The sequence below is a fragment of the Geotrypetes seraphini genome, chromosome 10 (genome assembly GCF_902459505.1).
Source record: "Geotrypetes seraphini chromosome 10, aGeoSer1.1, whole genome shotgun sequence".
In the NCBI taxonomy this organism is placed as follows: Eukaryota; Metazoa; Chordata; class Amphibia; order Gymnophiona; family Dermophiidae; genus Geotrypetes; species Geotrypetes seraphini.
Genome location: NC_047093.1, coordinates 146,505,229 through 146,527,102, shown reverse-complemented (window position 1 = coordinate 146,527,102; position 21,874 = coordinate 146,505,229). Strand labels below are relative to the sequence as shown.

At 46.0% G+C, this 21,874-nt stretch overlaps 1 protein-coding gene across 4 annotated transcripts in view; it reads right to left on the bottom strand.

The window, feature by feature from the left end:
* The window catches only part of POLD1 (DNA polymerase delta 1, catalytic subunit), a 115,220-nt gene that overhangs the window by 21,391 nt on the left and 71,955 nt on the right, over nt 1-21,874 (bottom strand). For all 4 annotated transcript variants that reach the window (XM_033961915.1, XM_033961913.1, XM_033961916.1 and 1 more), the window contains 5 exons: nt 9,131-9,226; nt 8,313-8,450; nt 7,964-8,139; nt 5,187-5,339; nt 4,106-4,208 (listed from right to left, as the gene is read on the bottom strand). In XM_033961915.1, coding sequence (XP_033817806.1) covers nt 4,106-4,208; nt 5,187-5,339; nt 7,964-8,139; nt 8,313-8,450; nt 9,131-9,226 — 666 coding nt within the window. The remainder of the gene's footprint in view (nt 1-4,105; nt 4,209-5,186; nt 5,340-7,963; nt 8,140-8,312; nt 8,451-9,130; nt 9,227-21,874) is intronic.

Genomic DNA, 21,874 nt, shown 5'->3' with positions numbered 1-21,874 from the left:
CCGTATTTTCGCGGATATAACGCGCACCTGTGTAAAACGCGCACAGGGGTATAGCGCGCAGAAATCACGATGATATGTACCAAAACTTTTCTATACCGCGCTCAGGCATATAACGCGCATGATGCCCGACGCTCCTTTCGCCCGCCCTGACTTTCCGTGCGCTGTCCCGACTCTCCGTTCACCCCCCCTGACTTCCGTGCACTGTCCCCCCTTGAAGTCCTGTCCCCCCTTGAAGGTCTGTCCCCATCCTGAAAGCCTGATGCCCCCCCCCGACGTCCGATACATCCCCCCCCCCCGGCAGGACCACTCGCACCCTCACCCCGAAGGACCGCCGACTCCCCAACAATATCGGGCCAGGAGGGAGCCCAAACCCTCCTGGCCACGGCGACCCCCTAACCCCACCCCGCACCACATTACGGGCAGGAGGGATCCCAGGCCCTCCTGCCCTCGACGCAAACCCCCCCCCCCCCCCCCCGCCCCCCCCCAAGCGCCCCCGCCCGTCCCCCAGCCGACCCGCGACCCCCCTGGCCGACCCCCACGACCCCCCCACCCCCCTTCCCCGTACCTTTGGAAGTTGGCCGGACAGACGGGAGCCAAACCCGCCTGTCCGGCAGGCAGCCAACGAAGGAATGAGGCCGGATTGGCCCATCCGTCCTAAAGCTCCGCCTACTGGTGGGGCCTAAGGCGCGTGGGCCAATCAGAATAGGCCCTGGAGCCTTAGGTCCCACCTGGGGGCGCGGCCTGAGGCACATGGGCCAAACCCGACCATGTGTCTCAGGCCGCGCCCCCAGGTGGGACCTAAGGCTCCAGGGCCTATTCTGATTGGCCCACGCGCCTTAGGCCCCACCAGTAGGCGGAGCTTTAGGACGGATGGGCCAATCCGGCCTCATTCCTTCGTTGGCTGCCTGCCGGACAGGCGGGTTTGGCTCCCGTCTGTCCGGCCAACTTCCAAAGGTACGGGGAAGGGGGGTGGGGGTCGGCCAGGGGGGTCGCGGGTCGGCTGGGGGGGCGGGCGGAGGTTCTTGGGGGGGGGGCGGTCGTTGGAGGGAGGGGGGTTTGCGTCGAGGGCAGGAGGGCCTGGGATCCCTCCTGCCCGTAATGTAGTGCGGGGTGGGGGTAGGGGGTCGCCGTGGCCAGGAGGGTTTGGGCTCCCTCCTGGCCCGATATTGTCGGGAAGTCGGCGGTCCTTCGGGGGGGGGATGTATCGGACGTCGGGGAGTCGGCCGGGCAAGAGGGCTTGGGCTCCCTCTTGCTCCGATCGTGGATGCGGGTGCCGGTGGGAGCGCGTGCGAGCGGTCGTTCGGGGTGGGGGTGCGAGCGGTCCTGCTGGGGGGGTGAATCGGGCGTCGGGCGGGGTGGGAACTATGTTTAAAAACTTTTCTATACCGCGCTCAGGCATATAACGCGCGAGGGGTATGCGCGGTAGGTAAAATCGCGTATAACGCGCGCGTTATATCCGCGAAAATACGGTACAACAAATTATTACACAATATCACTTTTATATCTACTACATAAAATTCTAATAATATTTTTACCCCCTCCCCCACCACCCACCCTTTAACTGCTTTCCAATCACAATATACACATTATATAACATATTATAACTTATTATGTAATATTATTTCCATTACCCACCCCTCTTGATGTGCCATAAAGAAGAAAAAGAAAAGAAGAAGAGAAAAACTGATGATCATTCACTGCAATATTTTGTCAATGGCCGAGAAATTTGGATTTGAATTGCAATCTTAAGTAAGATAATTCTCGAAGGGTGGGAAAATCAATTTAGCTTCTATGCATGCTGGGTGCACATGTTGCACAGCCCTGTAACACGAGAACTTGTTTTGAGTATGAACAGAGGGTGAAAGGACCCGAGATGGGTCAAAGAGAAAACTATGGATGGGAACCGGGCTGGGTTGCTGACCATAGGTGGCAGAGACACTGATGGCTCTCTGGGGCACTGCAGGCAAGCCTTTGCAAGGCCCCCCTGAGCATGCATGGGTATTCCCAAGCTAACCCCAGGTCCCTCTATTTCTCAGTCAATATCATAGCTGCTGTTTTTCAACACAGAGGGGAAGGGGCGTTCTCCTGCTGTCTGTACAGAACCCCTGTTATAGGGCATCCAGTCTGCCGGATTTGAGCCTACTGGAAACGGACAGGATCGTGTGCTATGTGGGTATTGGAGGGGTTTCAGGGTTACGCATCCTTACTTTTCTTCTCTTCCTCTGCCATTTTTTCCCCCCTTTTGAATGGTTTGGTCTGCTGAAGTGAGGTGGGAGAAGCGAGAGAGTTAACAGGTGCTTTTAGGAGCAGGAAGACAAGACTAAGGAGAGAAGACAGAAGTTGGGGATAGTGCAGGAAGGCTATGGGAGAGCACAGTACAAGAAGCCTTCAAGAGAGAGTGGCTGTGTTCCCCCTGTGGGCAAAAAGGGGTTTCGGGTGAGGTTCAGAAGCCAGGGCAGGAAAGGAGGGCAAGGTTCCAGGATCAAAGGGGTATCCAAGAGCCCATATAACTGTCTTTCTGAATCACACCTCCCAATCCTTCTCTCTCACATTCCCCCCTCCCCCCCAGCGTCTCCCCTCTTTAACACCTCCAGCCACATATTTAGAAAAACCCAGGGACTCTCGACAGGGAAAAGTTTACCCTACTTTTTTCTTACATGTAGTTTTCTTTCTTCCAATAGTGCTCTTTCTTTTAATTTTTTTAGCTTTTCTGAATTTTACATGGATACGTTTTTACTTCCAGGCACTGTGATCCACACCTGCTTTCCGAGTAAAGTATCCACTGCGCATAGATCTTATTTGCACTATTTCATCACCCACGCTCTCCCCACCCACCAGAAACACCTCCAAATAGTGCAGGCACAATTGCTGACACCGCAAAGATCTCCGTTTTCCACTCTGTCTAGTGCAGGGTCTCAGCAGCCCGACTCATGCAGACGCCCTGTAATGTCTGCAGCGACTGCTCTCACTGGTGAGAATAACTTTCTCTCAAAAGAGAAATAGCAGAAGTGAGAGATGGGCCAGGCCCTTACACTCCAGCTGTAGGACCCCTTCATTGAATGCTGCCCAGACACCACTCTCCTCTCATTCCCCATAGCACTGTAATTAGACACACACTCTCCTACCAATGGTGAAGCAGAAGGGGCCCCCACCAATTTCACCCGTCCAAGCACGGTGGAAGAGCTCATCAGACCTCCATGTCTCTCCCCCAGTGTAGTGGAAGGGCCCACAACTCCCACTCACCCAATATAGCTGTACAATACATTACCCTTACCCTCCAAAGTGCAGTGGAGGAGCTTTATTAATCCTCCATGCTCCCCAAAGCACAATGGAAGGGTCTACCAAGTCTGCTCACTATACCCCCCCCCTCGAAGCACAGTGGAAGGGTCTGCCATGCCTGCTCAATATACCCCCCCCCTCGAAGCACAGTGGAAGGGTCTACCACGCCCACTCACTACCCTCCCACCCCAGCACAATTTATTTATTTATTCAGTTTTCTGAGGAGCTCAGAACAGTTTACATTAATTTATTCAGGTACTCAAGCATTTTTCCCTGTCTGGGCTCACAATCTATCTAATGTACCTGGGAAAATGGGGGGATTAACTGACTTGCCCAGGATCACAAGGAGCAGCATGGGCTTGAACCCACAACCTCAGGGTGCCGAGGCTGTAGCTTTAACCACTGCGCCACACTGCCCCTTCCTCAGCTGGCGCAATGATAGGGTGCATTGCTCTCCCTTAGCTCCTTCCAATTTGGCATTCGGGCTGCATAAAACAAGAACAAATGGGACAAACCAAAGGTGTCAGGGGACTGAAAGCCCAATTGCTCAGCTTCATGACAGTCCATAATAACAAACATACATACATGCATACATTCCTCTTACTGAGGAATTCACAGCTGCTCACTGGGGAGCCTGGATGGTGGAAGGGTGGGAGGGTGGAACTTTCATTTAAGCCAGGACACGCTGAAGAACGAGAAGATAAGAGACAGAGAGGAACGAGGGGAAGAGAATGTGAGTTTAGGAAAGAAGAGAGGAATTGAAAGGGAGAACGCCAGAGAGAAAGAGAGAGTCTGAAGAAGGAGGGAGGGTAGGCGCATCGCTTACCTCCGATTTCATGTACGCCGCAACACCCTTGGCGGCTCCAATGATCACATAGGGAACACGGTCGCCCAGGTTGGGAGCACTTCCTGGGTCCCGCTTTCGCATCCTGGAAGGAAAAAAGTGAAGGAAGTGTGAAAGAGGGAGAAAGAAAGCATCCCAAATGAAAGTGAGACAGAAAAGGTCTGACCAGATGAGAAGGGACTCCCTTAGCACAAGTCCTCCAGGGACCTACAAAAGTGCCCTGTATCAGTAACACCATGTGCATGAGCTGTATGACGCTACATGTGAGTTGTACATACGCTGGTACATCTCCCTCCCTACAGAATATACACATCTGTGCCACAATTTCATACTTCAGCAGTTCTCCGATACACAAAGCCATTAGAGCAGTGTGAAACAGGGTCCAGCTGTGCAGCTTGAGCTTGTGATTGAGCCCACCTAAAATGTATGGTTCATTTCAATAGATATTTTCTCATTTTCTGTTCCTATGGCATCTCAACCTGTGCCCCTGCCCAGGTAAGTCTGTGCCTTTTCCCTCATGAGTCAGCAGGGCAGCACAGCTGGAAATGCTGACATGCAACTGTCACTCTCTAAAGCTTTGAAACCAGTGATTTTGGATTATCTGGCTGTGGACAACTCAGTCCTCTGCTCAAATGTAATTTCAGCATAGGGGAGCAGAGTGGCGTACTACCTCGGACCCCAGGGTATCATGAGAAAAGGCCCCAGTGAGCATAGACAGCAATGGCAGCGAGTGGAAAAAGTGCTGAGGGGGGGAAAGGAAACGGAGGCAGAGTTTATCTCCAGCTGCTGCCTCTGGGTGGGACAAGCTATTTCTGGTCTTCCTCTCAGTCACAGTTCACTGGCCGCAACATTGCAGCAGACCTGCCAGCCTATGAGAGGGCTTACTGACCCTCATCCAAAAGAAGAGCTCTATCAGCCCAGTCAGGAACACACAGCCTAAGAGAGAGCATTAACATGTCCCGTCCCCCCTTCTCTCCGGTGCTGGTTCCAGTCTCCTTGCATTCGTACACCGGGTCCTAGCTCTGTACTCCTGCTGCACGCCAGCTCCAGCCCCAGCCCCTACCTCTCAGCCAGCTCCACATGGGCCTGTTTCCCTGCATACTCGTCCGCTGTCCTCGTCAGTTCCTTCGTGATCACCAGCTGAGAGATATCAATACGATTGCAGAGCAGATCCGATATCACGTCCTTGGCGTGTTCCACAGCGCCCAGGGGGTCTCTGAAACAAAAAAGTGTTAATTTTTTTTTCATTGTTTTTATAGCCACTTCCCTCGCTTTTAAATTGTAAACCACTTAGATTCAACATCTGTTAATACTGGCGGTTTATCAAATAAACTGAACTAAACTAAAGCAACACAATTTTACTTGCGGTCAAAATGGTTGGTTAATTGGATTTTACGTTTATCTAATATCGCTATCCATCACCCAATTATACGGCCCGCTTGCTTAAGGCCCCAGTGAAGGATCATCTTCTCTTTAGTGACTCCAGGAAAGGAATTTGGCAAGCCCTGTACCCATGTGCAGGCCGCTCTGTGTGTCAGACCCAAAATCTGTTCCACTGTGAAAGGCTTACGAGTGTCAAAATGTCCCCCCCCCCCCCAGAGGAGAAGCAGGTACAGAAAAGTCATTGTTTCAAGAATTGTGGGGGATGGGAGTAGAGGGAACTAAATGTCAGAAAAGAAGATAATAATAATAATAGTAATTTTATTTCCTATATACCGCCAAAGCCATGGAAGTTCTAGGCGGTTTACAGTAAGAAGAGCTGGACAATTAGCGACATAGTTACAATGAAGAATCAATGACTACAAGTACAAAGAATGCAAATACAGTGAGAAAAAGCTGGACAATCAGCGACAAGGTTACAATGCAGAAGCAATGAATATCAGAGTACAGAATAGGAGAGATGATGAACGGACAAATTCTTAGGTAACAAATCGGCTGAACAGTTTCGTTTTTACTAATTTTCTAAAACTAAAATAGGATGAGGAGTGGGTGATAATGTTTCCCAGCCAATCGTTCAGTTTGCCTGCCTGGAAAGCTAGAGTTCTGTCCAGGAATCTATTGTAACGGCAGGCCTTTATTGTTGGGTGGGTAAATATGTGGATTCTGCGTGTGGGCCTGGTAGTATAACCCAGATAAAGTATGAAGGGGTCAAACCAACGACTGGATGCTGGTGGATGCTGCCTCCATTGCTGCACCGGTACCACTGTTTTGCTCCCCTTTGCAATTTCTACGGATTCACTTTGTTGCTCGCTCCCTCCTCCGCTTTCTCTTCAGGCTCCTCTGGTCCCAAACTCTGCCCATCTCTGCCGTCCCAGCCTGCTACACCCAGTTCCTCCATTCGTCCTGAAAGTGTGTCTGCCATGCTTTCCCTCTTACCAAATTCAAACCCATCCAAAAAGAGAGAGAGGTCACCCTTCTGCACCCTTCCTCCTCTGTATTTTTCCCTAATTTTAACCATTTTCTAGGTATCTATGTTCCTACAAGTTCCTAGAAATATATTTAATAATTTGTATAGAAGCCTCCCCCTCATCTCTGGTTCCTCATCATGGGTTAAAAAGTCCTACAACCCTTCCTTATCAGAGCTAGTAACCCTCTAGTGCAACCCCTCAGCCACTCACCCCTCTTTCTTTACATAAAATTGTTCATGGCACAGAGAGGGAAAGAGAAGAGATGAGATTCTGCATTTAACACAGCCTGATTTCTCCACCTTTAACCAATTAGAGAACACATTTTGAGAAGATCTTTTTTGTTAAATAGAGTTTAAACAGGCTTTTTACTCCTTGCCCATTTCTCGGTTAAATATGCCTCTTCCTGAGTTAACCTGACTTCCTACTTCTTTCCAATTGCCTCCTCACAATTTTTACTTACAAATTTGTATTTGGCTTGCGTCTGTTCATCCTAACTTTAAGCTCCATGGGTCTCGCTCATATTTCTGCACAGCGTCATGTATGTCTAGTAGCATTACACAAATTATGTTAACAATGCCAGGAAGAAACCAAGATTGGAGCTCGAGGCAACCTAAACTGTGAGGGAATTTGATCGTGGCTAGGACCGACAGAGCACGATCGTTAAGGGCTGGCACAGTGTAAATGTAAAAAGTATGAAAGAGGAAGATGCAGATGCATGGATATAGAGCCGTTGAATAAAGGAGCAGGAGGGGAATACTGTATACAAATTCCTACTGGAAAAGGGGATAGAGGGGTATAGATAGAAGATTACTGCACAGGTCCTGGACCTGTTGGGCCACCGCGTGAGCGGACTGCTGGGCTCGATGGACCTCGGGTCTGACCCAGCAGAGGCATTTCTTATGTTCTTATTTGAATCTGGCAAATTCCTTCCTATATTTAGTTTAGAAAAGCTCTAAAAACTTACCTGTTTCTAAATTACTATTGTGTAATGTTTGATTTTTGTAACGTCTCTTCTAAATTAGAAGGCTAACTTATCATAATCCACTCTGTAGCTTTAGCTTAGCGTAATAGAATAGAATTGGTGTGAATTTTGCTAATGGGAATCGACATGCTGATCCCACTCCTGAAGGAGTAAACCTTGTTGGTATTTATTTGGTGTCACGTATTAATCTGCTTTTCTATGAATTTCATTTCCATTCTGAGTCTAGGAAATTAGAGTATATGCGAGGACACCCTCAACATCAACAAAATCCACCCTTTGCTTCGGGAAGCCCAGGCCTTTGTGAATGAGGAGAAGGAGGAACTAAGACACAACCAGAGCCCATCCCACATGCCACAGATAGGAACATGAGAGAAAGGACGCATGAGCTTGCAAACTTCCGGTCAAAATCCTAAATGAAAGCCCGACATCCTCTCACCTGAGCGACATTACCTGTCAATGAGAATCTTCTGTAGGCAGGTGTTAATGAGATTGGCCACCAGGGGGCAATTGTCTCTGCGAACGGTCTCGATGCCCTTACAGTCCATTTTGTCATGGGTATGGGAGCTGGAGGAGAAGTACAGACCAGCATACCGCTTCTTATTAATCAGTAGATAAGGAAAATACACCTGCAGGGAAAGGGCAGAGCATTTCTTATTCATCGGCAGATACGGAAAATACACCTGCATGGAAAGGGCCTCACACGTCTCATTAACCAGTAGATGAGGGGTGCACACCTAAAAGGAAGGGTCAGAGTGCTAACAACATGAGAAAATGGACATTTGCTGTGAAAAGATCTCACCTTCTCAAACTCCAGCTTGATGGGGGGTGTGAAATGGCTGGACACCCACTCTGCTGCCTCTTGTCCAATCTCCATAGCTTCTGCTACCGACTGCACCCCCATTTTACACATCACTGAATCTGTGTCACCGTAAATGACCTGTTCAGTGCCCCGGAGAGAGAAAAGGAAGAGACTTCATAACCAGAGTATGTTGTGATTGTGGCTTTAGCTGTAATGGGGGGGGGGGGGGTTTAAACTCTGATCTTGATTGTGGTGTTGGGGTCAGTATGACTGATGAGGGGTTGCTGAGGTGTGCTTTGGGTTGGGTGTTTTAAACTTAATGAAAGTTTAAATCTCTATATTTGTGAAGTTTTTATACCACACCCTTCTGATACCTAAATATCGCATACAACCTCTTAAAGTCACTTCTCCTGGCACCATAACCAATCAGAGTTTGGAAAGGGCAGCAAAGTGTTAAATTAAATTTGGAAAGAACTCTTGGGCCAGTAGATACAGCAGAAGAGCCACTCTGAGGAGAGAGGTTGTCTGGAAATTGCCCCTCCCCCAGCAACAAGTGCAAGAGATGGCCATCAACAGCAGCCAGGCATAAGAACATAAGAAATTGCCCCCACTGAGTCAGACCAGAGGTCCATCTTGCTCAGCGGTCCACTCCCGCGGCAGCCCATCAGGCCTAGTGCCTGAACAGTGGTCCCTGATTAATTTTGTAACTTACCTCTAATCCCATCCCTATAATCTACCTCTACTCTTATCTGTTATCAGGCATCAGCTCTGAATCCACTAGCTAAAGTGCCCATCAGGAGTGTTGCTCTGTCCGGTACCTTGGCATCGGCTTTGAACCCATTGGCGAGGGTGTACTTGGTCTCCACCAGCTGTTTGGTTTTCTCAATCATTTGCCGGCCAAATCCCGTAACACTCTACAAGAGAAGCCAGAGAGGGTCGTCAGGCCGCAGGAATTGGACAGTAATGGAGACAGGGACCAGTCTCAAAGAATGTTCAATACACCACTGTGGCAAAGGGAGAGGGGTAAACCTTGAACCATGCACTCCTGGTGCAATGTTTCATCTCGTTCCTCCAAGTTTCTCTCCTCAACTTCAGCAGACAGCAGTGAAGCAAGGCAGGAAACCATCCATCTATTACCAGCTACTACTACTATTTATCATTTCTATAGCGCTGAAAGGTGTACACAGTGTTGTACAGTTGACAAGCAATAGAGAGTCCCTGCTCAATAGAACTTACAATCTAATTTGGACAGACAGGGCATATAGGGGTTGGGGATCTTCTTGCAGAGAGAATGGTAGGATGGACATAGGTAGCAAAGGTGGCCTTCCGCGTTACCAGTTGCCATCAGAGACAGGATAGGGAAGAGAGAGATATGGACAACAGGACCTGGACTAAAGAAGAGTCAGGGAGGAGAAGACAAGAAGAGAGAGGAGGGGAGCACTTCTGATCCTTGAAGCAGACCAGCAAGTAAGGCAGAGGTGGTTTTTTTTTACAGGTTTTTGATATTTATTTTTATTTTATTAAAATATTTTTCCAAATCTTTATTCATTTTAATACATACATCAAGCGTACATTAAATACAAACTATCATAATACATTATCACTTGAAAATTCCATCACACAACAATACACAATACAACAGACAATAAAAAGTCATCCGCATGGTTCCTTCAGAGACTTAAAGGCACCTAACAATATCAAAATAAAAAACTACTCCCAACCCCACCCACCCAGCAGAGGTTTTACGTAAGCAGTGCTTTTGGTTGGGCTAAGTAACATAGTAACATAGTAGATGACGGCAGATAAAGACCCGAATGGTCCATCCAGTCTGCCCAACCTGATTCAATTTAAATTTTTTTTTTTTTTTTTCTTCTTAGCTATTTCTGGGCGAGAATCCAAAGCTTTACCCGGTACTGTGCTTGGGTTCCAACTGCCGAAATCTCTGTTAAGACTTACTCCAGCCCATCTACACCCTCCCAGCCATTGAAGCCCTCCCCTGCCCATCCTCCTCCAAACGGCCATACACAGACGCAGACCGTACAAGTCTGCCCAGTAACTGGCCTAGTTCAATCTTTAATATTATTTTCTGATTCTAAATCTTCTGTGTTCATCCCACGCTTCTTTGAACTCAGTCACAGTTTTACTCTCCACCACCTCTCTCGGGAGTGCATTCCAGGCATCCACCACCCTCTCCGTAAAGTAGAATTTCCTAACATTGCCCCTGAATCTACCACCCCTCAACCTCAAATTATGTCCTCTGGTTTTACCATTTTCCTTTCTCTGGAAAAGATTTTGTTCTACGTTAATTCCCTTTAAGTATTTGAACGTCTGAATCATATCTCTCCTTTCCTCTAGGGTATACATATTCAGGGCTTCCAGTCTCTCCTCATACGTCTTCTGGCGCAAGCCTCCTATCATTTTCGTCGCCCTCCTCTGGACCGCCTCAAGTCTTCTTACGTCTTTCGCCAGATACGGTCTCCAAAACTGAACACAATACTCCAAGTGGGGCCTCACCAATGACCTGTACAGGGGCATCAACACCTTCTTCCTTCTACTGACTACGCCTCTCTTTATACAGCCCAGAATCCTTCTGGCAGCAGCCACTGCCTTGTCACACTGTTTTTTTCGCCTTTAGATCTTCGGACACTATCACCCCAAGGTCCCTCTCCCCGTCCGTGCATATCAGCTTCTCTCCTCCCAGCATATACGGTTCCTTCCTATTATTAATCCCCAAATGCATTACTCTGCATTTCTTTGCATTGAATTTTAGTTGCCAGGCATTAGATCATTCCTCTAACTTTTGCAGATCCTTTTTCATATTTTCCACTCCCTCTTCGGTGTCTACTCTGTTACAAATCTTGGTATCATCTGCAAAAAGGCACACTTTTCCTTCTAACCCTTCAGCAATGTCACTTACATACATATTGAACAGGATTGGCCCCAGCATCGAACCCTGAGGGACTCCACTAGTCACCTTTCCTTCCTTCGAGCGACTTCCATTAACCACCACCCTCTGGCGTCTGTCCGACAGCCAGTTTCTGACCCAGTTCACTACTTTGGGTCCTAACTTCAGCCCTTCAAGTTTGTTCAACAGCCTCCTATGAGGAACTGTATCAAAGGCTTTGCTGAAATCCAAGTAAATTACATCTAGCATATGTCCTCGATCCAGCTCTCTGGTCACCCAATCAAAAAATTCAATCAGGTTCGTTTGGCACGATTTACCTTTTGTAAAGCCATGTTGCCTCGGATCCTGTAACAAATTAGATTCAAGGAAATACACTATCCTTTCTTTCAGCAACACTTCCATTATTTTTCCAACAACTGAAGTGAGGCTCACCGGCCTGTAGTTTCCTGCTTCATCCCTGTGACCACTTTTATGAATAGGGACCACATCCGCTCTCCTCCAATCCCCAGGAATCACTCCCGTCTCCAGAGATTTGTTGAACAAGTCTTTAATAGGACTCGCCAGAACCTCTCTGAGCTCCCTTAGTATCCTGGGATGGATCCCGTCTGGTCCCATCGCTTTGTCCACCTTCAGTTTTTCAAGTTGCTCATAAACACCCTCCTCTGTGAACGGCGCAGAATCTACTCCATTTTCTCGTGTAACTTTGCCAGACAATCTCGGTCCTTCTCCAGGATTTTCTTCTGTAAACACAGAAGTATTTGTTTAGCACATTTGCTTTCTCCTCATCACTCTCCACATATTTGTTCCCAGCATCTTTTAGCCTAGCAATTCCATTTTTTATCTTCCTCCTTTCACTAATATATCTGAAAAAAATTTTATCTCCCTTTTTTACATTTTTAGCCATTTGTTCTTCCGCCTGTGCCTTCGCCAAACGTATCTCTCTCTTGGCTTCTTTCAGTTTCACCCTGTAGTCCTTTCTGCTCTTCTCTTCTTGGGTTTTTTTATATTTCATGAACGCCAACTCTTTCGCCTTTATTTTCTCAGCCACTAGGTTGGAGAACCATATCGGCTTCCTTTTTCTCTTGTTTTTATTGATTTTCTTCACATAAAGGTCCGTAGCCATTTTTATCGCTCCTTTCAGCTTAGACCACTGTCTTTCCACTTCTCTTATGTCCTCCCATCCTAACAGCTCTTTCTTCAGGTACTTTCCCATTGCATTAAAGACCGTACGTTTGAAATCTAGGACTTTAAGTATCGTGCGGCCGCTCTCCACTTTAGCCGTTATATCAAACCAAACCGTTTGATGATCGCTACTACCCAGGTGAGCACCCACTCGAACATTAGAGATACTCTCTCCATTTGTGAGGACCAGATCCAATATCGCTTTTTCCCTTGTGGGTTCCATCACCATTTGTCTGAGCAGAGCCTCTTGAAAGGCATCCACAATCTCCCTACTTCTTTCCGATTCCACAGACGGAACATTCCAGTCCGCATCCGGCAGGTTGAAATCTCCCAACAGCAGAACCTCCTCTTTCCTTCCAAACTTTTGGATATCCACAATCAGATCCTTATCAATTTGCTGCGATTGAGTCGGAGGTCTGTAGACTACACCCACGTAGATAGAAGTTCCATCTTCTCTTTTCAGAGCAATCCATATCGCTTCTTCCTCTCCCCAGGTCCCTTGCATTTCGGTCGCTTGGATATTGATCTTTACATAGAGAGCTACTCCTCCACCTTTATGACCATCTCTGTCCTTCCTAAAAAGATTATATCCCGGTATGTTTGCATCCCATCCATGTGATTCACTGAACCATGTCTCTGTGATAGCAATAATATCTAGATCTGCCTCTAATATCAGGGCTTGCAGATCATGAACTTTGTTGCTTAGACTGCGAGCATTTGTGGTCATCGCTTTCCAGCTATTTTTCAGCGATAATCTCCTTTTTCGTATGGATTTTTGTGTCGTTTCACTTTCCGTTGCAATACTAAGAAATGAGTTGCTGATATTGCTTAAGTTGCAGCCTTTACTACTATCACATCTTTTCTTTTGCCGGGGGTGGTCTCTATAATTGTCCTTCGTACATACACCACCCCCACCTTCTAGTTTAAATGCCTAGAAAAATATTGTCTAAATTTCTCTGCAAGGTTTCTTTTTCCTGCTGTAGTAATATGTAGCCCATCAGTGCAATATAGCTTCTTGTCCTTCCATGTATTTCCCCATCCTCCTATGTACCTGAAGCCTTCTTGATGACACCAGGCTCTGAGCCATCTATTAAAGTCCTCTGTGTTTTTCACTCTTTGCTCTCCTTTTCCATATGCAGGCAGTATTTCAGAAAAAGCTAAAGTCTTTACAAAAGGTTTCACGCCCTCACCAAGCTCCCGAAAAGCTTTCTGTGCTGCAAGTGTGGAGTTGTTGGCCAGGTCATTTGCTCCCAGATGGATAACAACATCAGTGTTAAAATCCTTAGTTTCTTCCTTAATTATAGTCAGTATTTGCCTGGAACTCCTGGTAGCTGAGGATCCTGGAAGACATTTCACTATTTTGGTCTCCTCGCCCTATGTTCCAAGGTTAGGGACGCCCTGTGTTCTAAGGGACACTGCTTGCCTGGGACAGGGAAAGGCTAAGCTAGTTCTCTCTTAAGCTTTTTTCCAGGATGTGATTGGAAATGCAAAGACTTGTCCCCATCCCCCTTCAGGTCCTACAGGAGATGATGCGATGGCGGCAGTTACAACCAGTATGCAACGTTGTCAAGCGTGTCCCTTTCCCCCTCAATATACAGGAAGGATGTGTCCTCACTTCACGGTGTGGAAAGACACCACTGAGGAAGAGCTGTGAGCCAAACCTTTAGCTAAAAACGCTTCTCCCTCCCATCACCCCAGTGCTGATGACTATTCATTTGCATTTTGGCAGAGCTCCTTCTATTCTCTTCCCTGGGCATACAGGACTTTCCCCCCTCTCATCCCCACCTTATTCTGTGCCTATAGTAATGCAGAACCTAGGGTATTTCTGACACACCCAGAACAGAGAAATTCATCCTCTCTTGGCCTCACCATCACGTCTCTACTCGTTCATGTCTAACATTTTTCATATTTTTTCCTGCTTTTAAAATTCTTCTGGAGGGACTTACTTTATCCCCAACATTACTGCCAAGTCTGGCCTCCCTTGTAAGAGATTTCCAGACCTTAAAGATCGAGGAAGAGAAAGGTCTCCACAGAATTTAGCCAGCCTGGAGTCTATGGAAGTAGTAAGCTGTAGGAGACATTCATTTTCTGATCTGAGCTTGCCAAACTGGTTTGTAAGAAGACAGCCAGGCCTTAAACTGAGCTCAGAGTTAGACTGAGAGCCAATATAGATTCCTAAGAGCTGGGCCAATATTGTTCTCATTGACCTGTGCCTTTATTTGCTTTAGACGCTCAAGGTGAAAGAAGGCATTTCTTGAAATGGAAGCTATGTCAAGCTTTTCTCTCAACTTAGTGTCCAAGAGGACACAGCCGGACTTCAACATTTTCCGATAGGGGTGTACCGTTTAATACCAGTTCTCTAACCTCTTTAGGGAGCTCAGGGAATATGCTGGCAGCCCACACTTTTGTTTGGTTTTTATTTAGCTTGTATTTGTTAATGGTGGCCCATTTCCAAAATCTCCATAAGACAACTTTTGATCCTCTTGACTGGCTGTTGCTCTGCCAGATTCCGGTGACATAAGAACCAGAATGTCATCAGCAGAGACAAAACAATGAAGCTCACATTTCCTAATAACTTCAATTTGTGGTCTAACATAAATGTTGAACAGGGCTTGTGAGAAGATTAAGCTCTACAAATGACAAAGACTAAACACAGAAGGAAAAATCCCCCACTTAGGAACAACAGGAGCTATTTTATGGCTACGCTCAACACCAAAGGTTAAGAAAATGAGTTCAGTGGATCAGAAAAGAGTTCAATGGATCAGAAAATGAGTTCAATGGATCAGAAAAGACTTTTCTTTATCCAAGACCCAGAGAAAAATGTCTAGCACTATTGGAATAGTCGTCAACTTATGGCACTTCCGGAAACCTGATTGGCGTCTTCCCCAGAACTCACCCTTCATCCCACACAACCTGGAGTCGACAAAGGAAAAAGTGTAGCCTCACTTGCTAATTTTCCTTCAAGTCCCACCAGACTTGTCTAGAATATATGAGTAATGCCCACTGGACAAAAGATGGAGATGGTGACCAATGAACTGCAAGCCCTGTCTTATAAAAAGACACTTTGTATCTACAGTTCACCATATTTTATTACGAAAGCCTATAAGGACCAACAAAAACCACCACCGTACATCAAAATCCAGAGAAGAGAACTCAGGGCTCTCAAGTACAAAGTGCATCCTCATGGTATATCCCCAGTGGTTAGACAAAGTAGAAAACAAAATAGCATATAAAGAGACCTCTTCTTCTGGGACATGGAGGGTCTCTGGACTTGACTGGTTGGACTTGAGGAAAGAAAATTAGTAGCAAGACCTAATGTCTCCTTCCTTTTCGTCTTAACGAAACAAGTCCAGAACAATCTTTATTGTTGGGCGAGAGGAAGAAATTCCAGTGTATCATAGTAACATAGTAGATGATGGCAGATAAAGACCCGAATGGTCCATCTAGTCTGCCCAACCTGATTCAATCTAAAAGTTTGATGATTTGGTTTTTTTTCTTCTTCTCTTTAGCTATTTCTGGGCAAGAATCTAAAGCTCTGCCCGGTACTGTTCTTAGGTTCCAACTACTGAAGTCTCTGTCAAAGCTCACTCCAGTCCATCTACACCCTCCAAGCCATTGAATCCCTCACCCAAATGGCCATATACAGACACAGACCGTGCAAGTCTGCCCAGTACTGGCCTTGTTCTTCAATATTTACTATTATTTTCTGATTCTAGATCCTGTGTGTTCATCCCACGCTTTTTTGAACTCCATCACCGTTTTCCTCTCCACCACCTCTCTCGGGAGCACATTCCAGTTATCCACCACCCTCTCCGTAAAGAAGAATTTCCTTACATTGCTCTTGAGTCTCCCACCCCTCAACCTCAAATTATGTTCTCTGGTTTTACCATTTTCCTTTCTCTGGAAAAGAGTTTGTTCTATGTTAATACCTTTCAAGTTTTTGAACATCTGAATCATATCTCTCCCGGCCCTCCTTTCCTCTAAGGTATACATATTCAGGGCCTCCAGTCTCTCCTCATATGTCTTTTGGCACAAACCTCCTATCATTTTCATCACCCTCCTTTGGACCGCTTCAAGCCTTTTGTGTCCTTTGCCAGATACGGTCTCCAAAACTGAACACAATACTCCAAGTGGGGCCTCACAAACGACCTGTACAGGGGCATCAACACCTTCGTTCTTCTACTGGTTACGCCTTTCTTTATACAGCCCAGCATCCTTTTGGCAGCAGCCACTGCCTTGTCGCACTGTTTTATTGCCTTTAGATCTTCGGACACTATCACCCCAAGATCCCTCTCCCCATCCGTGCATATCAGCCTCTCCCCTCCCAGCATATACGGTTCCTTTCAATTATTAATCCCCAAATGCATTACTCTGCATTTCTTTGCATTGAATTTTAGTTGCCAGATTTTAGACCATTCCTCTAACTTTTGTAGTTCCTTTTTCATGTTTTCCACTCCCTCCTCGGTGTCTACTCTGTTACAAATCTTGGTATCATCCGCAAAAAAAGGCAAACTTTTCCTTCTAACCCTTCAGCAATATCACTCACAAACATATTGAACAGGATCGGCCCCAGTACCGAACCCTGAGGGACTCCACTACTCACCTTTCCTTCAAGTTTCAAGTTTAAGTTTCAAGTTTATTCATTATTTGATTAATCGCCTATCACAGTTACTAAGCGATGTACATAAAATATTAATATAGGGTAAACAAAAACAAAAATAAATAAAAAATATAAAATCTTTAAAAATAGACAAATTACAACAGGAAACACTAGGATAGAAGGGAAAGAAATACATTTTATGATAGAAAAGGAAGAACATTTAAGGGTAATATACAAAGGGGAAGGGAAAACAAATTAGTTTATTAGGAGTATAATACACAGTTGAACAAAATGGACTACTACTATAAAGAGCAATTGGCTTTTCAATTAAATATTGAAAGCGTCTTTAAAAAGAAAGCTCTTGAGTTTGCTTTTAAATTTATCAAAGTTTTTCTCCTGTCGTAAGTAAAGTGGGAGAGAGTTCCAAGTTTGTGGTGCTGTAACAGTAAAAATGTATTGCCTTTGTGTATTAATCATTTTAAGGGTGGGAATAACCAATAAAAGTTGTTCATTCGATCTTAAAGTTTTTTGAGAGGAGTATGGAATTAAAACTTTGTAAATAAATGATGGGGTTTTGTATAGCAATGATTTAAAGGTGAGTAAAGATAATTTATAAAGAATGCGGTGTGCCACAGGGAGCCAATGTGCATTTAGAAGTAACGGGGTGACATGATCAAACTTTTTGCCCCCATAATTAATTTGATGGAAGTGTTTTGGATAATTTGTAATCTTCTAATTTCTTTTTGGGCCATTCCTTTAAATAAAGCATTACAATAGTCAATTTTTGAAATAATCAATGAATGAATTAGTGTATTTAAAGATTTGGGACAGGAATTTTGAAATGGAGCGGATTTGACGTAACCTATAGAAAGTATTCTTGACCACATAGCTAACATAGCTTCCTCCGAGCAACTTCCATTAACCACCACCCTCTGGCGTCTGTCCATCAACCAGTTTCTAATCCAGTTCTCCACTTTAGGTCCTAACTTCAGCCCTTCAAGTTTGTTCAAGAGCCTCAAATGAGGAACCGTGTCAAAGGCTTTGCTGAAATCTAAGTAAATTACATCCACCATATCTAGCAAGACCTTGGCTCCCAAACCAGACACTTCTCTCATTAAAATTTCCAGCCTATCAAACATGACAAAAGAATGCCTTCTAAATGTCTACTGGAGAGACTGCCTGTGACTTGGCCCGCGACGTAGCCATTCCCCTTGTTGAACGAGTATAACACATTGAAGAACGTCACAATATTTAAGAACTTTAAAAAAACAACAACAAATTGTAGTTCCACCCGCTTTACCCTTTTGTATTAGTTGGTTTGTATGTCGATTTGTTTACCCTATTTTTTATTTAGTTCTTAAAACGTAATAGTATGTGTTTTTTTCTTTTTTTTATATGTTTTAATTATTTTTATTAGTATTGCATTTTGCTTAGTAAAACAAAAGGAGAAATTAGGTTCTTACCTGCTAATTTTCTTTCTGTTAGCCTTTAGACTAGCATAGTCCTTATGAATGGGTTATATACCTCACCGCTAACAGCAGGTGGAGACTAAGAACAAATTTGTATATCAGGATAACTTTCCCTCTTGCAATCCAATCTGCCTAATAGTCAAGCAAAACCTAGGAAAGACTTCAACTGAAAACAGTAAAACATACTCTGAACAGGAGTGTAAAAACAACAAACATCTATAAACAACTGTTGGAACATGTGTAGAACATAATCCTGGTATAGAAAACATCCCCACAGCTCACCAGCTAAGCCAGCTGAGCCATAGTCACTGTTCTTAATTCTCCCTGGCCCTAGAAAAATTCTAGAACCGGCATGAAAAACAAAATCTGCATGCGAGCAAAATAAAACCCCGCAATCACTGCACAAAGACAGATAGGGTAGGGGGACTATACCAGTCTAGAGGCTAACAGAAAGAAAATTAGCAGGTAAGAACCTAATTTCATGCATACTGAAGAGAATGCATGTGGGCCCGCAACCACCTCACTACATCAAGGGAAGCCGTCATCGACCCCAAGACTTAGAGGAAATCCTGCGCCAAGGACACCGGGACGCCATTAGCAGGCAAAACTGAGATTGAAATTTGCTTACCTGGGCCTCTGGAAGGAAGACCTTCCCCAAAGAGGTGTCGAAAGACACTTCTTGATACTCCAGGCACTGAGATGGAGACAACCAGCTCTTTGAAAGGTTGACTACCCATCCCAGTAACTGCAGAAACTCCACCACCTGAGCCGTGACCTGGGTGCTCTCTTGGAACGACTTTGCAAGAATCAACCAGTCGTCCATGTAGGGATTAACTAGAATGTCCTCATTTCGCAACGCTGCCATGACAACCACCATCACCTTGGTGAACATCCACGGAGCCATGGCCAGACCAAAAGGAAGTGCACAGAACTGAGAGTGTTGCCCCAAGATTGCAAAGCGCAAGAAGCGATGATGGGAGGCCCGAATGGGAATGTGCAAGTAGGCCTCCGGCAGATCGAGCGATGTCAGAAACTCCCCCAGCTGAACCGCCAGAGTCACAGACCGTAGAGTTTCCATGCAGAAGGAAGATAAGTGAAGAGCCCTGTTGACCCTCTTCAAATCTAGGATGGGCCGAAAGGTCCCTTCTTTCTTTGGCACCACAAAGTAAATAGAATATTAACCTGTGTCCCACTCCTGCGGGGGAACTGGAACCACTGCGTGGAGATCCAACAATCTTTGAAGGGTCTGGCGAAAGGCCACGACACCTGCGAGGAAGAAGCGAGAAAACGATCTGACAAGGAACGGGCAAACTCCAGAGCATAGCCACCCCGAATCTCCTCCAGAACCCACTGTTGTCTACCCATTTTGGATAAAAATCCCACAGCCAGGCACCCACCTGAACCAAAAAGGGCGCCGGCAAGGAATCATTGGGCAGGACGGGCGGAAGACGGCTTTTGGAAGAAAATTGGATAGATTACTTTTGATGGGACAATGATATGTGATAGAATATTAAAAGCAATACACTAATGGAGTTTCTGGATACAAAAGTAGATATTGATAATATAGGATACAGAGATTTTATGGTTATTAAATGATTATAAAATAAGATTTACTCTCTGAGCATTTAACATATGAATATTTTAATATATAAGGGAGTATAGATGACATATTGACATTATAAAATGAAAATTAATTAGTAAGTTATTACATAAGGGATATGAATTAATAAAGAATGTAAAGCACAGTTACTTACCGTAACAGGTGTTATCCAGGGACAGCAGGCATATATTCTCACATGTGGGTGACGTCATCTACGGAGCCCCGGCGCGGACAGCTTTTTAAGCAAACTTGATTGAAGTTTCAAGTTTGCACACTGCACCACGCATGTGCATGCCTTCTCGCCCACTAGAGGGCGCATCCCACCTCGTGGTCCTCAGTTCCATAACTAGCAAGGAAGCCATCCCCGGGGAGGCGGGCGGGTTGTGAGAATATATGCCTGCTGTCCCTGGATAACACCTGTTACGGTAAGTAACTGTGCTTTATCCCAGGACAAGCAGGCATGATATTCTCACATGTGGGTGACCTCCAAGCTAACCAAAACAGGGCAGGTGGGAGGATGGCAATTTAGGAAAACAGATTTTGCAACACTGACTGGCCAAACCGGCCGTCACTCCTGGATAGAGTGTCCAGACAGTAATGAGAGGTGAATGTATGAACTGAAGACCAAGTGGCAGCCTTACATATGTCCTCCATCGGAGTGGATCGGAGAAAGGCTATCGAAGCTGCCATTGCTCGGACCTTGTGCCCCGTGACTCGACCCGGGGGAGGAAGGCCAGCCTGAGCGTAGCAAAAGGAAATGCAAGTGGCCAACCAGTTAGACAGAGTGCGCTTGGAAACTGGATGCCCTAATCGATTGGGATCGAAGGACAAAAACAATTGAGGAACCTTCCGATGAGACCTGGTGCGTTGAAGATAATATGCCAACGCCCTCTTACAGTCAAGCGTGTGAAGCGCCGTCTCGCCAGGATGGGAGTGGGGCTTCGGGAAGAACACAGGAAGGACAATGGACTGATTGAGGTGGAAGTCAGAAACAACTTTAGGTAAAAACTTAGGATGGGTGCGGAGAACCACCTTGTCGTGATGAAAGACAGTGAAAGGAGGGTCCGCAACCAAGGCTTGCAACTCCCCAATCCGCCTGGCGGAGGTGAGGGCAATCAGAAACACCGCCTTCCAAGTCAGAAATTTCAAGAGGGACTTGTTGAGTGGCTCAAAGGGGGGTTTCATCAGTTGAGCCAGAACCACATTCAAATTCCACACGACAGACGGAGGCTTAAGAGGGGGACAAACCCTGAGTAACCCTTTCATGAAGCGTGTCACCAAGGGATGGAGTGACAGAGGGCGTCCATCCAGAGGTTGGTGGAAAGCAGAAATCGCACTGAGATGAACCCGCACCGAAGTGGTTTTCAAGCCAGAGCGCGACAAATGAAATAAATAGTCTAAAACCGAGGATACCGGAACTGATACCGGATCCAGGAGAAAAGACGAACACCAAGTGGAAAACCTGGTCCATTTCTGCGCATAGCAAAGCCTCGTCGAGATCTTGCGGGAGGCTTCCAACACCTCCCTCACCGATTGAGACAGGTCCGGAGGAGTCAGGGAACAAGAAACCAGGCTGTCAGGTGCAATGACTGCAGATTGGGATGTAACATGGATCCTTGACTCTGAGACAGCAGAGAAGGAGAGACAGGCAGGGGAAGAGGCTCCCTGGCACTGAGCTGGAGCAGCAGGGAGAACCAGTGCTGACGCGGCCACCGAGGTGCTATGAGAATCATCGTGGCCGTGGACGATTTTAGGTGTACCAACGTTCGCATGATCAGAGGGAACGGAGGGAATGCATACAGGAAC